Raw genomic sequence first — 16,451 nt, 5'->3', positions numbered from 1 at the left:
TTCACATATACATAATAAAATACATTTCATCCTTCAAAGACAGTCAAACATTCTTCATCAATCATTTACATCAAGATCCAAAATCACTGTAACATATAATTTAACACTATACATTTTCATATCTCTCATACGAGTCTCTCAAAGTACAAAATGTTGTACAATTAATTTCACCTCATATAAATCAATGTAATGTGTCGAAGGTCGGACACCTTCTGACTAAGACTAGTCATACAGTTTAGAAATATATTACCAGAGATCAAACTTTTGCAGTCTTAATAAAATCATCTAACTAAGGTTTAGCATCTTCTAACTCATTATTCAAAGTCATAATGCAACATTAACTATACATACATACTAATATAAAAAATAAATTTTCTTATCTAAGTATTTTCAGAAATAGATCATTTGATTTTCATGCTCAAAAATCCCATTTTAGCATTGAGATCTTAATAAACATTAAGGCTATACTATTCAAAGCAAGAATATTGAAGTTTTCTAAGCCAAAACACAAAATAAGAGTTAGGGTTTGGGATCAACTTCTCTTACCTGGAAATGAGTCTCTCACAACTAAAGGAATGAGAGCTGAAGTCTCTAAGACCAAGATCTCCTTAGGATTCAGAGGAAAGTGCAATGTTTCGAAGGAGATGTTGTCCAAAGACCAAGTTTCTCTTGAGATCAAGTGGAAAGGACATTAGAGCTCAGATTCGGAAGAGATTTAAGATTTAAGGGATTTTCTCTAAAAAGGGGGAGAGAACAGAGAAAGAAGTGAGTGAGAGGTTCCTTGGCTCACAATACAAGTTTTAGAATGAAAATCCTTTAAATACCTTTTAAAACTTGTGAATTCTCGCTTAAGCGAGAAAACTAGACAAAAATTGCTACTTTTCTACTAATATTTTCGCCTTCGCTTGAGCGAAAACATGACAAAGAGCTATCAATTTTTGTTGTAAATTTTCGCTTGAGAGAAAGATATCTCGCTTAAGCAAGAGTACATATGAGAAAATTTGATCCATCCTTGAACGAAAAATTTTCGCTTGAGCTAGAAGAAATATTCTCTTGATCTAGAAAGAATATTCCTTTCTTTTTTTTTTTAAGAATTTTTTTAGAAAATTTTTCCATTTTGAAAATAAGAAAAATGCAAAAAAAGAAAAAAATCTAGAATATTATAGCTTGCTTCCCACAATACATATATATGACTTAAATTTTGTATCTCATCAAGTTGTCTCTTCTTAAATATTGCTATATAAATGTTTCTTCAATTGATTACATTGTTCCATGTCCATTAGCATAAAAAATATTTATCATCTTTTACACGTTTCTTTCAATCAGATTTTAAATTTTATGCTCATTCTATTTTGTGTTTGTAGAGCTACTAGCTTGAATTCCACAACAATGTACTGGTTGAGTGTTTCTTTTTTTATAAAATAATTGAATTATAATAATTAAAATATTAATGTTTATGTGTGACAATTTTGTTCATAGGTAAAATGTTAGATTTCTTGCATATATAATATCTGAATTATTTATATTGATATGTAAAATATAGTTTAGTTAGTGAAATCATTTTATCTGTAATTAAAATATTAATATATTTTTATGAACAAATATAAATATGTTTTTATTTAATTTTTTATTCACATGTATGGTAAATATTTATTTATAATGTCTCCATCTTATGTTGTGTATATAGAAAATTAGAAGTCTTGTCTAATTGATGGCTACATGTTATATTATATACATTGAAAAAAGTTAAAAAATATAAAAAAATATATCATGTAAAATTTTATTAATTTTAAGAAAATATTAGCATAATTTATCTTAATATTTGTTCTTAAAATTAATATATTATAAAAAAATAGTACTGAATAATAATAATTTTATTATCACGTGATAGATAAATTAAGTTATATTTATGTATCATTTATTAATCCTATAAATATTGTTTAAAACTTAAAATACTTTTGAATTAAAAGAAGTATAATAATTTTAGATTTATTATAAAATGAACGTAATATTATAAGGAGTAAGTGGGAAAATAGAGAGAACAATATAGAGAAGAAGAGATAATCTTAATTTTATTTTATGTACTCTTAATGTAAATGAGATACTTATTTATAAGCCTAAATCTATAATTGAAAAATCTAATTTTTTAAATGAGAATTAAACAAAACGGTTACAAAATCAGAAGTTACAAGAGGAGTTATGAATATGGACATTCACTCATATAATAATTCATAATACTCTACCTTGAATGTTCATTATTTGAGAATATGTTTCATAACATCTAAGAAAAATCCAATGGGATAAAAACTTAGCGAAAAGAAAAATATATTATTATTTAATACGCTATTATATACTGCCTCATTAAAAACCTTGCTAGAAAAATCCAATGGGAAAAATCATAACTAAGGAAAAAAGAGTGCAGGTCATTCTAATGTCTTCTTGTAGGTGAAGAATTATACCTTGCTAATAAGTTAATAGCAAATGATATATCAGGTCGTGTATGATAAGCAAGATACATTAGTGCTCCAATTGCACTAAGATAAGGTATTTCAGGACCTAGTAGTTCTTTATCCTTCTCCCGAGGTTTGAAAGGATCTTTGTTTACATCTAGTGACCTTATAACCATTGGAGTACACAATGAATGTGATTTATCCATATAAAATTGTTTTAACACCTTTGTAGTATAAGTTTCTTAATGCATAAAAATTTCATTCTTTACATATTCAAGTTGTAATCTAAGACAAAACTTTCCAATAATATTTAAATAATCAACATAAACAGTGTAACAACCTTCAACTTATTCGAGATTGATGACTGTCCCCACAAAGCAATACAAGACTTTTTAGTGTGCTTTGTTCTCACTCACACACTTCCTGTGAACTTCTCAAAAGGTCACCTATCCCATAATTACGAGTTCTTAAGTGATAGGTCACCAAAAAGTAAATGCATTTTGTTGGTATAGGTAGTCCTAATCAATTCCTTTAAATTATCCTCAACTGTATATACAGTCTCTGGATCCTTCTCATTCCAGTGTAAGTTCGATTCATTCATGTGTTGTAACACCTTAAATTTCATTTCAAATATCAAATTTCACAAAATGGGAGAAAATAAAATTTCATTCAAAATGGTTTTCCCATGCATAATTCATTAAAATATTTCAAAATAAGGATGGGTTACATCTTGCAACAAATTATTGCTACAGGACTAATTCAATTACATCTGAGTTCAAATAAATTTCTACTCCTATAGCAGTTGCATCTATCCCTTCACCGAGCCCGATGCTAATTGTCTTGGTCACTTGAAAATTAAATGTAAGGGTGAGCACTCTACACTATCCAACACACACAAACATAGAGACTCACCTTGTACACCTACATGTATTCTACTCAAGTATTAACAATCACAAATAACACTCGTCATACATTCTATTTCAAATGACAACTGGTGATGTAGCGACCCAATTCACTACATTATTGATAACTACTTTATAACATGATAATTCAGAAAATACCAAAATCTGGAAATATTTTTTTTTCTTCATACGGTTTACAATAATAGTTCTTTTTCTTTGAGAGAGTTAACGTGCATATATCTTTCTTATCTCATCAATCCATAATTCAATTTCAATAATACATCCATATAAGATCATCACAACTCATCATTAGAAAGTACCTCAAATATATTAAATATAAGTTTGCGGAAACGATATGTTCATAGTTAAACAGTACGGTCAACATGGTTCAAATGCAACATAAGTAAAATAGAAACAAACCAAACTCCCTAAGAGCAGTTCCACTAAGCATAGTAAATAAAAGCATCAATCAAGAGGCGAATAATCCTCAATGGGGTCAGACTCCTCAGATGATGTCGGGGAAGTAGAACTAGGAGTAGCAGCCGTAAAATCTCTACCATTCTCCTCTATCCATCCAGCAGTGCGGGGAGGTGAACGGGTGGCAGTAGGTGGAACCAAGATAGATGGGTGTGCAGGATGCATGTAAGAAGGCATAGTGGTATACCTAATAGAGGATTCCACCACATGGATATCCCTCTCCATTAGCACAGGTAGAGAAGTGAGAGACATAAAAGGGAATGGTACGGGTGCAGGAGTCGATCTAGCAGTAGGTGTATGGGGGTCTATAGACATGGGTGTGGGAGAAACAAACAAGGCGGGGTAAGGTAACTGAGTATCACCATGAGGTACAGAAAAGACAATCTCAATGGGTGTGTCAGCAACAAACTGGGTAATCCATGAGCCTCCGCTATCGACTCCATGAATCACTTGGGCAAATCTGCGGAAGACAGTCTGCTGGGCCGCGGAGTCGAACACCCACATATCATCCTCGGAAGGAAAGATGTACACCTTCACCTTGTTCCTGTTCATCCATATAAATAAAAGAAGAACAATACAAGACAACACAAACACAGGGGTGAGTTCTCCAAACACAAACATCAATCATAGCCATACCCCAAGGAAGACGGCGTCACAATCACAAGTTCACTCAATAATCCACACTCAGCATCATACAAGGTTCAAGCATGTAATAAGGAGGTAAATGTAATCACAATCATAGCAAATCTCACAAGTATTCAACCATTCCTAACAATAATGCACATGATGCATGAATGCAGGTTTCAATCTCACCCATATAGTCACTCATGTGTTAATAGCATGCAAATGATGCATGGGGATCCCATTCCTCTATGACTGGCGACTTGCCCAGCTTTAGCATAGAGATAGATAGATAGATTCAACTCATGTGGCGATCGGAGGACTCCATTCCCTACTCTGCGCAGTGATAATAGATAGAAAATAGAATAATAGCACATCATTGATGTGTAGTGCCATACGGCACGTTCAGGAATGGACCTCTACGACCCTAGTATTATGGAGTTCACGTCAGGTTTGGTTAAGGTCTTGCAAGTGGGTCACGACCTGGCTACAAGGAGCTCAGCTGCCATGTGCCACTTAGGTCGGATGTTCCCCTTTTCGCCACCCTCATAAGATCTACTTTGGACCGAACTTCCAACACCTACAGCTGTGCCTCTGTAACGCCATCAAGTCATTTCACAAGATAATATATGATGTATGAATAGCATTTTTGGTTTTCTTGTGATTGTTTTCTCAACTCACATCATCCAGCCACTCGAGGCTGTTGCACAGATATAATAGAAGTCACCAAGGACTTAGATTCATAGCATATAGCATAAACTAAAAGTCGTCATAGACTTAGCAACATGGATAGATAATCTCCATGAGTCACATGCCTTAGCATGGATAAATAGATACCATGAGTTACACAATAAATCTCACTGAGTTCATAATAATCTCAAGATAATATAATTCAGGAACTCAGCGCATAACATATATTTTTCGTCATAATTCATAGTCTCATGGTTTTATAATTTCACACTCATGGATAATTTTAGTACAGCTTATTACATCTTAGACCTTTAACTTAGGCGAATCACTCAAGCCTACATAATTCATTTCTCTTTCTCACTTCATTCTCTTTAAAAATTCATCACCATCCTATTTCTCAATCCTTGTAATTTCACCATTCAAATTCATCCTATTCATCTCACTATTCTCATTAATCTCTATCACCTTATTATCCATAATTCTTTTAATTCAAACTCTTGTTTTCTCCATTTCTTCCTCTCGATTTTTCCCTCCATAAATGGACAAATCATTAAACTTATCCCCTGCTTAAACCATCAGCCAAACAATTTAACTCACTAGTTTTAAAGACATTACCTCTCGGTTTCTTATTTTTATTTAAGGAAAACAAATCGAGCTTATGTCCTTGTTATGCTACTAACTTAATTAATTTATTTCACCATTTTTCGAGCTCCATCCTCTCAGTTTTTCACACTGTCCCTTATAGGTTGTATGTTCATTTTTTCACTCTTCCTTACTCAATCACTAAGTGACTAATTCACGACATTCCCAAAAGCACCATTTAAGTCCAAGGTCTCCTCTTATAATTCAGCCCTCAAGGGCACTAGATTAGCATCAATATATCATTATGTAATTGTTTTTCGCTGCACAATCTCTTAGTTCATCAAGTCTTTTGTAGGAAGATACAAATGATGCATGCAACATTATCAACATGGCCATTTCTTGGAATAATCACAACAAATGGTAAGTCATTTAAATTTTCCAGCCAAGTGTCAACTCAAACCTCTTCACAATTTTTCAAGGAATAATGCAATTCATGAATAGTACCCTATTTCACATCACTTCCATTTTTCCAGCAACTCATTCAAACAATTATCACCAATTTTGAGTACCAACACCAAGCAACATCAAGGTCAATCACAAACAATTTTACAAGCAATCATTCAATCACACACTCAACCAAGTTCCACACGGTTCAAGGCATTAAACCAAGACAACACACTTTCAAGTTCAATCTTAGTTTCCTTATAATGCAAGGTCCATACAAGATATTTTTCTGAATTTTGTAACACCTTTTGATATCAAAACCGAGACCATCCAAGTCCATTTTCATTTTTTCCTTTATAACATTTTCTCTCATTACTCTTAACAAACTTTTCAAATTATTCCAAGGTTCCAAATCACATTAATTTCAACCTTTTTCTTCATAATACTCAAAACTATCCAGCCTTCAAAAACTCGTTATTTATCAAGTCCATAGCAAGCAAATTAGGGAAAAATCAACATGCAAACACAAGGTTCCATCATCCAAGTGCAGTATTTTAATTTTCAGCAAAGGACTATGTTTAAAAAGTGCAAACTGAGGCAACACAAGGCCAAATTAGTACTCAAACTCGTAATAATTATGAAAGGACCTCTTTTTATAGAATCAAGTTTGGTAACAAGAGATTCAAGGCATGCAAGCTCACGGTTCTAGGGTCTCAAAGGGTAGATTATCATTTATTCAAGATATCTAGTGAGGCAACTACAAAGCCGAGACATACACAAGGGATTTCCAACATATTTCAAGCTCAAAATTCTGTACAAAGGTAGGATGTCACATGCAAGGGTTAAAAACTTAAACTTTGTAAAGGATTTCTTCACACAAAACCACAACCGAGACTTTGAAAGTGAGTAAGGTGATTTTCAAGTGAAAATTCAACATGCAAACTCATGGTTCATGGCTCCAAAGGTGGATCATCATAGGAATCAAGAATTTCAAACATGCAAAGGCAAAACCGAAATGTTTTCAAAGAAGAAATTTCATGCACTTGATAAAGTTCCAAGCTTTGAAAGAAATCAGCACATCTAAGCATAAAATCGAGAATTTCAAAGAGACAAAAATGGAGTACAAACAAAAACTTAACATGTAAACGGTTCAATCCTTTTATCCAAGATCATTGAAGATAAAAATGAAAACTTTTTAAGAATTTTTCACAATTTAACCAAGGAAAGGCAAGGATCAAAATGAAAAGCGAGAACTCCCCCTTGCCTTGAGTTTTGGGCATGAGATGAAGTGGAGAAGGGGCTGGAATTGATGGATCTCTAAAGAGAGCTTGCTGGACCGAGAAAACAGCAGCAAAGTTCTTCACGGTTCTCCTCCAAAGTTGGTTCCTTCCACACGAAAATTGAAAGGATGATGGAGGAAGAAGTTTATGATGGTGAGGTGAAGTGTTTGAATGATTTAGATGAAGAAGTGGTGGTGTTTGAGAGGTTGGAAGCTCTCGGTTTCTTGGGAGAATTTTGAGAGAATTTGAGACTTTAATAGAATAAGAAGTGTGAGAGAAAAGTGAGAGAAAAAGAGAGAGAGTTTTTGATTTTTGGAGTTGCAAAATGGGTAAATGGGAAAATTGAACAATTTATATGAAGGTTCTAGGCTTTGAGTGATTAATTGCCACTAAGCTTCCCACGTTTGGCTTACTTGGCAAGACTCCAAAATTTTTAAAACTACTCATGCTTTTATTGGTGCAAAATTGAAGTGAAATTGGTGCAATGGTCCAAGAAAGGTGTCACAATTTTTAGTGCATGAATAGTGGATTTTTAGGCAAACTTGCAAGTAAGGTTTATGCAATTTCAGCAAGCAAAATGCATGGAGCAACCTAGTCTGCATGCACATGGTTTGGATGCAACAAATCCCAAAAATTGGCACAAAATTCCAAAGGTAAGATTTGGACAGCATTTGCATGAAATTCAATTGGCCGAGAAAAATGCGACATGACTAGGTTGACATGTGGATGAGACTTTTGATGTGGTGCTAAATTCAAGAAAAGGAAATTGATTAAAGTAATCATGGTGTCAGTATTCTGGAAAACATGAAAAGAAAGTTCCAAAACGATTATGTTCGCAAATCAGGAGACAATCTTTTTGCATGAAATTCTAGTGGTCGATACTTGATTTTGGAAGATTCGGGTAATCACGATGTTTGTAAATTGGGAGACAAGGTTCCGTTGCATGAAAATTTAGTGGCCAATGCTAGATTTGGAAATCTTAGAGGTAATGATTACTAGATTTCGTGAGATTCCGTTTAAGAATTTTGACGGCTAGGTAATGATTAAGAACCTAATACAATGATTACTAAATTTCACGTTTTTTGAGATGGATACTTATGATTTTACAATTATTTAAATAAGACAGAAATTGACTTTTCGGATAAATCTCTTAGGGGTATTTTAGACAGTACTGCTGAATAATATCAGGAAAATTCTTGGACGATATTGGAACCAAATATATTGCATATTGTTACCCTAAAATGTTGAACTCAGGAATCACTAAATATTCCTTTTAAAATACAAAAATTAGCATCTATCTAATTTTTCGACGCTAACAAGCTGGAATTAGCAAATAATTAAATTCTAAAAACTATCGACTATTTTACGCAAATTGGGGAGTTACAGGTGCACTCACTGCACCAACAATGTTTCACATACACGTGTGCTCACTACACGTAGCTACGCTCACTATGACACTGTGATCACAGTTTCACACCATGGATGATCGCTGGTTATTCTCGCATCATGGATACAACGTTTTTGGTCATAAGTCACTCGACAAAGGTGTTGGTCAGAGGTCTAGTCAAGAGGAGAGTGTGCGGCCTGTGGTGCACCCACGCTCACTGTTGGTGTCACCACCACCCTCTCTTCTCCAAGGTATTTCTACCTTCCCCATCTTCCACACCTCCAGTGTATCATTGAACCATTCATAGCATATTCATATCCTCATTTTAACATGCCCTTTAACACGCATTTTTAGCCACATACAGTATTCATATTCATACACGGCACATATGCCTACATTCATTCACATTTCACAACACATATGCCCACATTCATTCGCGTTACACTTAACGCACAACAATTCCATACATAACATTTTCAACATAATCCATATTCATCAATTTATTCTATCATACACACTATTCCACATCCATTACACTATACTCTACTCAATCTTTCTACTACAATCTCACTACAATCAATCAATTCCATTAAATACTCGCATTCAAAGCCATCCACATTAAAATACATAGCAAAATAACGAATTTAAAATCATAAGAGATAGGGTAAAGTCCTCCCCTTATCTCAAATTGAAGACCCACACACGAATCAACCAAGGAAGTACTCCCCGCACGAATTTTGTCCTAAATACATGGAAGAATTCCATGAGAACTAAGGAAAATCGAGAAAACAGAGAATGAAGATGAGAAATCAAAACCCTAACCATTAAAACTTACCTCCAAGCATTCCCAACACAATTCCAACCTTCAATCTAGCTCTCGAATAACTTTAGAGGTAATTTAATCGGTGAAATAAGGTTTTGGATTGAGAGAATCAAAGAGATTTTAAAGAGAGGAAAGGGAAAAATTAGTTTCCCAAACCCTAAACTCCTTAAATCCCCTTCAGATTGCGACACTCTCGCTACATCTACCTCGCTGCAGTGACACGCCTTCTCGCTACAGCCAAAATCTCACAGAAAACTGCACTTTAGTTTTTGCAGAATCTCGCTACAGTGAGACCCTCTCGTTGCAACGATACTGTACCTAGAAATGCACCCTCCACTGTCGCCCTCTCGCTATAGCGAGAACATGACAGTTTCATCCCTCTCCCCAGTGCCTTCTCGCTACAGGGAGAATACCTGCAACATCCACACTTAGCCTAATTTGCTCAGCTCAAATCCAGCCACAAACCAACATAGACATATTTGTACACATGCATTAACATCATAACAAGGTCACACACACATATCCACATCACCATAAAGTAAATCAACACACCAACATATGGCAATCCATATATATATATATATATATATATATATCTTAATAATTAAAAAAATTACAAAATTTGGGGCATTACATGTGTCCCTTACTGCCGAAAGCATACCAGGAGCCGCTCCTTATTCGTGCCACATTGCACTGGCGATCACTCCCTGCCCTCACCTGGAAGCCTGTCAGGAGTCGTTCATTGTTCGTGCCACAATGCACCGATGATCACTGATAGACAATTGCCGAGTCGCAATCAAAACAACTAAGTTTTTTAAAGATTTTGTAGTATAGATGATGAATCCACTTTTTATTGGATTTTTACTTGTCATTTTGATGTTTCTTAATAGAAAAAGTAAACTTAGGAAGTGTAAATAACATAAAAACATCATTTTGGCCAACTATCATAGGTTTCTTAATTTTTGGTTAATTTACATTAATTTACATAGATATAGTTTGCAATTTTGATCATTTGAATAATTGTGCAGGAATTTCTAGACTTTTTCCATGGATTTTTAGCCTTTGAGAAATTTTGAGTTGAAAGTGATCACTTTCAGAAGTGAAAGTGGACACTACAGCAAGCTAGATCCAGAGGACAGGCCAGAGTAACCACTTTCAAAAGTAATAGTGATCACTCCAGAACCAAAGGAAGCACCCAGACCTGCGCGTGTTTACTCTCAGAAACGATAGTAAACACTTCAGAGAGCCCCAGAGTTCAGGACCCTGCGCGTGTTTACTCTTGTGAACGATAGTAATCACTATGCTCGCGCGTGTTTACTCTTGTAAACGATAGTAATTACTATGATCGAGAGTGTTCACTGTCGTGAACGAGAGTAACTGCTTTGAAGGCGTCAACTTTTCTATATATGGATTTTTACCATTTAGGGTAGGGGGACTTTTGCAGAACTTTTTCTCTCAGATATACCACAAATTTTAGGATACTCTTGGAGAGCCTAGGGTGGTCTTGGGTGACAGCCAAGGGTCCAACCTAGGGTTTGATTAACATTTTCTCCTTACTTCTCTTTGATTTTTGTATTGATGTTATTGATTTCTCTTTACTTTCATTTTGTAATTGTGAGACCCATCCTCATGGAGGGTTAATTTTCTTGTAATCTCTAGTGAGTTCATATAGATTCTTGAATTCTTGGTTTTTTGAATGTTAATGCAAATCTTTTTCTTCCATGAATTTCTTCCTCCCAAACTCTTGAATTGAATTAATGGTTGAATGAGGGGAGCATTGCGTAATGAACCCTAATCCATTTTAAGGAAATTCTAAATTTGAATTGCTTAATTCTTGTTTAATTCCAAGATTGCGTAATCAAGGAATGAGAGATTGGAGTTCATTGGATTGCTTAATTCATATGAAAACATAAGGTTGATTTTCGCTTGTTAAATCAACCTAATTCCGGGAGGAGAGGAAAAGTATTAAATCTTGAGAGGAATAGGGATAGAGTTTATATGAATGAACTAGGGGTTACTACATTTTATCGATTGAACTTTGCAATTTAATTTTCTGCTTAAGTTGATTGAACTTGAAATCACAAAACCCCCCCTTTTTACTTGCTTTCTAAATACATTGCACACTACATGTTTGATATTTGGTCACTCGTCCAATGATTCATGGGAGACGACCTAGGCTTGCATCCTAGACTACATAAATTTTTCTGCATATTTTGATGAAGGTTGACGACAAATCTTTTTGCAAATGAGAAAATATTTCGTTCATCAATAGAGCCAAACCTAGGTCGATTCATGGAGACACATTTTTAGTCAAATTCAATTTTAGGTTCTCTTTTAAAAATGCAAATAAGGTTTTTGGGATTTTGAAAATTGCAATTAATCAAATTAAATTATGAACAGAATTAAAGTGAGTAAAAAATAAATTAAGAAATATCAATCCACAGAATACCAATTGCGTGTAATTCTGACTATCATAGTATCTAAAGATTTAAATCTAGGTTTGAACAATCACTTATTTCAATTATTAATTCAATCGAATAACCTAATTGAATAGAGTTACAAATTAAATCAAATAATCATTTAACCTAATTCACATTAATTATCAAACTCGAGCATCAATCGAGTCCTAATTTGAAATCTAACAACAGAAAAATTAATCACGATCGCAATAAATAATTCTGAGATTAGAGAGAAAAAGATAACAAACTCGGAGCAATTAGCGCAGAACTCAAGTCGGAACTATAGTGTTTGAATTTCACAGATTGAACAAGAGGTTTAGCCTTCCATCGAAACGCTTAACCCATGCAAGAATGAGAAAAGAACGAGAGAGTTTGAGAGAAAGTAAAAACAAGGATTCTTATTTCGGTCTAGTCTCAAAAGTTCAAAGTGTCTAATCACTCTCCCTAATTCAGAACCTTATTAGTCTATTTATAGGTTCTAATTAGGGTAAATTAAGTGGCCAAAATGCGGGCCTCAATAATATCTAAAAGCCCAAATACAATTATTAAATAACAAGGGTCAAAATGCAATCTTGCAACAATATTCACCAAATCTTGTTCAACTTCAAAAAATCATAAAAATAGCAAACAACTCCAAATTCAACGATCCATATATGCATTTTAAAGCCCTAGATGTGTAGAATCCAATGCAACTAGAATCAACCAAAAATGATATCTGTAGAAAAAGTTATGGCCAAAAGAGTAGTCAGAGGTCAGAATAACTAAAAATTCGAAATAAAAGTATTTATTTGTAATAGGCCCAAATTATTCAAATAAGTAAAAAATGGTAAAAACTATGAAAATACAGCATATGAAAAGTGTTTATTAATTAAAATAAAACATTAAATGTAAACATAAAATATATTACATCAAATTTCCCCGCACTTAAGATTTTTCCTTCGGGGCAAATCCCAAAATCAAACCATAGGGGACCTAAAACAAATTAGGCTATGTACAAAGCCCATCAAGTTCAAATATCATGGCTAGATTGGAAATCAATCCTCATATCTCAAATTGACAAATGAACTTATCAAATCAAATGAATGAACCGTAAGAGATAGAATCCGCACATGATATACTTTCAATCACTTAAGTGTATAAGGTAAGGTTTGTCACTCAAAATGCACAACATGAAGCATGATCATCCATAAGCTTGCCAATTGCCTACTTTTCTACTAGAATTCACACATATACACAAAAATCGAGAGGGCTTTTCTAGGTTATAAAGGGGCATAGTAAAGGTGGAAAAATTACAATGGTAATCAAGCTAAAACCAAAGAGGATATAAGAACAATGGAGAATGAATCCAAAGAAAGTAAGCATGAAAGTAAATCTCCTAAAAAAGATATAATGTAATATAATCCAAAAATAATCCTCTTTTACTTTTGCTAGCCATCCAATGTTTCCTTTCCTTTTCTTTTCTCTCTTTTTTTTTTTTTAAGGTAGCTGATTTTTCTTTTCTTTTGCATTTTCTGAAGTAATCTCCCCCACACTTATTTCTATGAGCATTCTTAAAACAATTCCAAAGTTCTTGTATCCCCTAAGGTTGGGTCATTTTATTGTTTTATACCTTTGGCTTGAAATGAGCTAAGATCACAAGAAATAGGACAATTAGGCTCAAGGGGGCTCAAACAATGGAAATAATGCAAGGTTGGCTTTTTGACTAGTAGTTTACAAGAAGGAAATTATGCCTCTATCATGTTAATGTGCAAGCATATAGAAATATAGTCTTAAAAAGGCTCAAGGCAAGTTCTAGTGTCATACAACCATGAGTGCAATCACACAATGAAGGAAAGTAAAATGACATGATATTGTCATCTATATGGCTCAAAACCTCACAAGGTATATATTCTATCCCAAATAATCAAACACACAGGATATCAAAGTCCACCTATCAAACCGAAGAATGATTCAATCAATCCATCAAAGCCTTAAAATAATAACTTAATTAGACTATGTACACACCAAAAATATAATACTCCCCCCACTTGAAATTAGCATTATCCTCAATGGAAAACATAATAAGCATAACGACAATTCAAACAATTCAATAAGTGAGAGAAAGGTGAGAAAACTCCCTATAAATCAGGGTAGGTGGCCAATTCAAAAGTGGCCTCCTCTTCTTCATGTTCCCCCAAGCTCTCGTGAAAAACCTTGAGCCAATGCCCATTAACCTTAAAGCTCCTTTGTGATCCCATATCCTGAAGTTCAACAACACCATAAGGAAAAACATTAATAACAAGAAATGGACCATCCCACCTAGATCTCAATTTACCGGGCATCAACTTAAGTCTAGAATTATATAAAAGGACTTTGTCACCAATGTGAAACTCTTTACGTCCATTTATCTTATCATGAAAAGCCTTGGTGCACTCTTTGTAGATGTTGGAGTTCTCATATACTTCTCTAAGAATCTCCTCCAACTCTTGTAATTGAAGCTTCCTATGCGTGCCAGCTGCCTCTATATCTAGATTACATTGATTGATCGCCCAAAATGCCTTATGCTCCACTTCTACTAGTAGATGACATGCCTTACCAAAAATAACTAGATAAGGAGACATTTCTATGGGTGTTTTGTAGGCGATTTTGTAAGCCCACAAAGCTTACTCCAAGCGTAGACTCCAATCCTTTCTGTTGGGTTGAACAGTCTTCTCCAGAATTTGCTTTATTTCCTGATTGGAGATCTCTGCTTGTCCATTAGTCTGAGGGTGGTATGGTGTAGAAATGTTATGCATAACCCCAAACTTTCAAAGTAAGGCAGTCATTGTGTGATTGCAAGTGTGATCCCTGGTTGCTGATTAATGCTCTGAAAAATCCAAACCTGCAGAAAATATGTGACTTTACAAAATCGACAACAACACGAGCATCATCAGTGCGAGTGGCCTTTGCCTCCACCCACTTAGAGACATAGTCCACTGCTAACAAAATATAATAGGTATAGACAAATGAAATAGGAAAGGGACCCATAAAATCTATGCCCCATACATCAAACACCTTATAAAAAAGGAGAGGTAGTTGGAGCATCTCATTCTGGCGTGAGATGTTTCCAGTCCTTTGGCATCGCCCGCATGTCTTACAAAAGTTGTGTGCATCCTGAAACATTGTAGATCAATATAGTCCATAATCTAAAATCTTTCAGGCTGTACGTTGAGGTCCAAAGTGTCCACCACAAGCCAAAGAATGGCAAAATCTAAGCGCAGACTTGAACTCAGGTTTGGGCACACATCGTCTAATAACCTTGTCACTGCCCATCTTTCATAAGTATGGATCATCCCAAATGTAATATTTGGAATCACTCTTCAGCTTAGTAGTTTGAGCTTTGGAAAAGTATGTAGGAATCTCTCTGATAGCCAAATAATTTACCAAGTCTGCATACCAAGGATCATGCCCTCCAATGTGATAAAGTTGGTCATCTAGAAAGGTATCTCTAATGGAGAGATCCTTCAGTGGCTGCAGAATTCTACTCAAATGGTCTACCACTAGGTTTTCTGCATCACATCTATCTTTGATCTCAATGTCAAACTTCTGCAAAAGAAGCATCCAGTGAATTAGTCTTGGTTTAGAATTTGACTTTTTAAGCAAGTACCTCAAAGTTGCATGATCAGAGAAAACAATTACTTTAGAGCCAAGTAAATATGAACAAAATTTATCTAAAGCAAAAACAATGACTAAAGGTTCTTTTTTTTGTAATGGTGTAGTTTGCTTGTGCTTTATCCAATGTCCGAGAAGCATAGACTATGACATGTGGTTGCTTCTCCACTTTTTGACCAAGGACAACACCAACTGTAAAGTTCAAAGCATCACACATAAGCTCGAACAGAATCTCCCAACTCAGAGGTTGAATGATTGGAGTAGAAGTGAGGCTCCTCTTCAGCTCATCAAAAACGTCCTTGCAGGTATGATCAAAGATGAAATCAACATCTTTCTGCAAAAGGGTAGATAATGGGGATGCAATTCTACTGAAATCCTTGATGAAGCGCCTATAAAAACTTGCATGGCCAAGAAAAGAGCGCACTTCTTTCATAGAAGTAGGGTAAGGTAAAGAAACAATTACATCAATCTTGGCTCTATCAGTCTCAATACCCCTATTTGACATTACATGCCCTAGTACAGTCCCTTCGGTAACCATAAAATGACATTTCTCATAATTTAAAACTAAATTGAACTATATGCACCTATCTAATACTCTAGACAAGTTATCTAAACATGCATCAAATGAAGACCCATAAATAGTAAAGTCGTCCATGAATACTTCAAGTGAGGTCTCTAAGAAGTCCACAAATATGCTTATCATACA

General features: G+C 34.6%; 2 protein-coding genes across 2 annotated transcripts; both read right to left on the bottom strand.

Moving 5' to 3' along the window:
• Positions 1 to 14,232: 14,232 nt before the first annotated feature.
• On the bottom strand, positions 14,233 to 14,715 carry LOC113866899. The gene has a single exon (XM_027501696.1). It carries the CDS (start codon positions 14,713 to 14,715, stop codon positions 14,233 to 14,235), a length of 483 nt encoding a protein of 160 aa, XP_027357497.1.
• Positions 14,716 to 14,757: 42 nt separating this feature from the next.
• Positions 14,758 to 16,250, bottom strand: LOC113866898. The gene is made up of 5 exons (XM_027501695.1): positions 15,858 to 16,250; positions 15,518 to 15,679; positions 15,149 to 15,247; positions 14,999 to 15,052; positions 14,758 to 14,898 (listed from the first exon to the last, which is right to left on the bottom strand). Exons 1-5 carry the CDS (start codon positions 16,248 to 16,250, stop codon positions 14,758 to 14,760), a joined length of 849 nt encoding a protein of 282 aa, XP_027357496.1.
• Positions 16,251 to 16,451: the final 201 nt, after the last annotated feature.

Source organism: Abrus precatorius, unplaced genomic scaffold (assembly GCF_003935025.1).
Source record: "Abrus precatorius isolate BTA unplaced genomic scaffold, Abrus_2018 Scaffold5, whole genome shotgun sequence".
In the NCBI taxonomy this organism is placed as follows: Eukaryota; Viridiplantae; Streptophyta; class Magnoliopsida; order Fabales; family Fabaceae; genus Abrus; species Abrus precatorius.
Note: the sequence above shows the minus strand (reverse complement) of the source record. Positions and strands in the feature narration are given on the sequence as shown.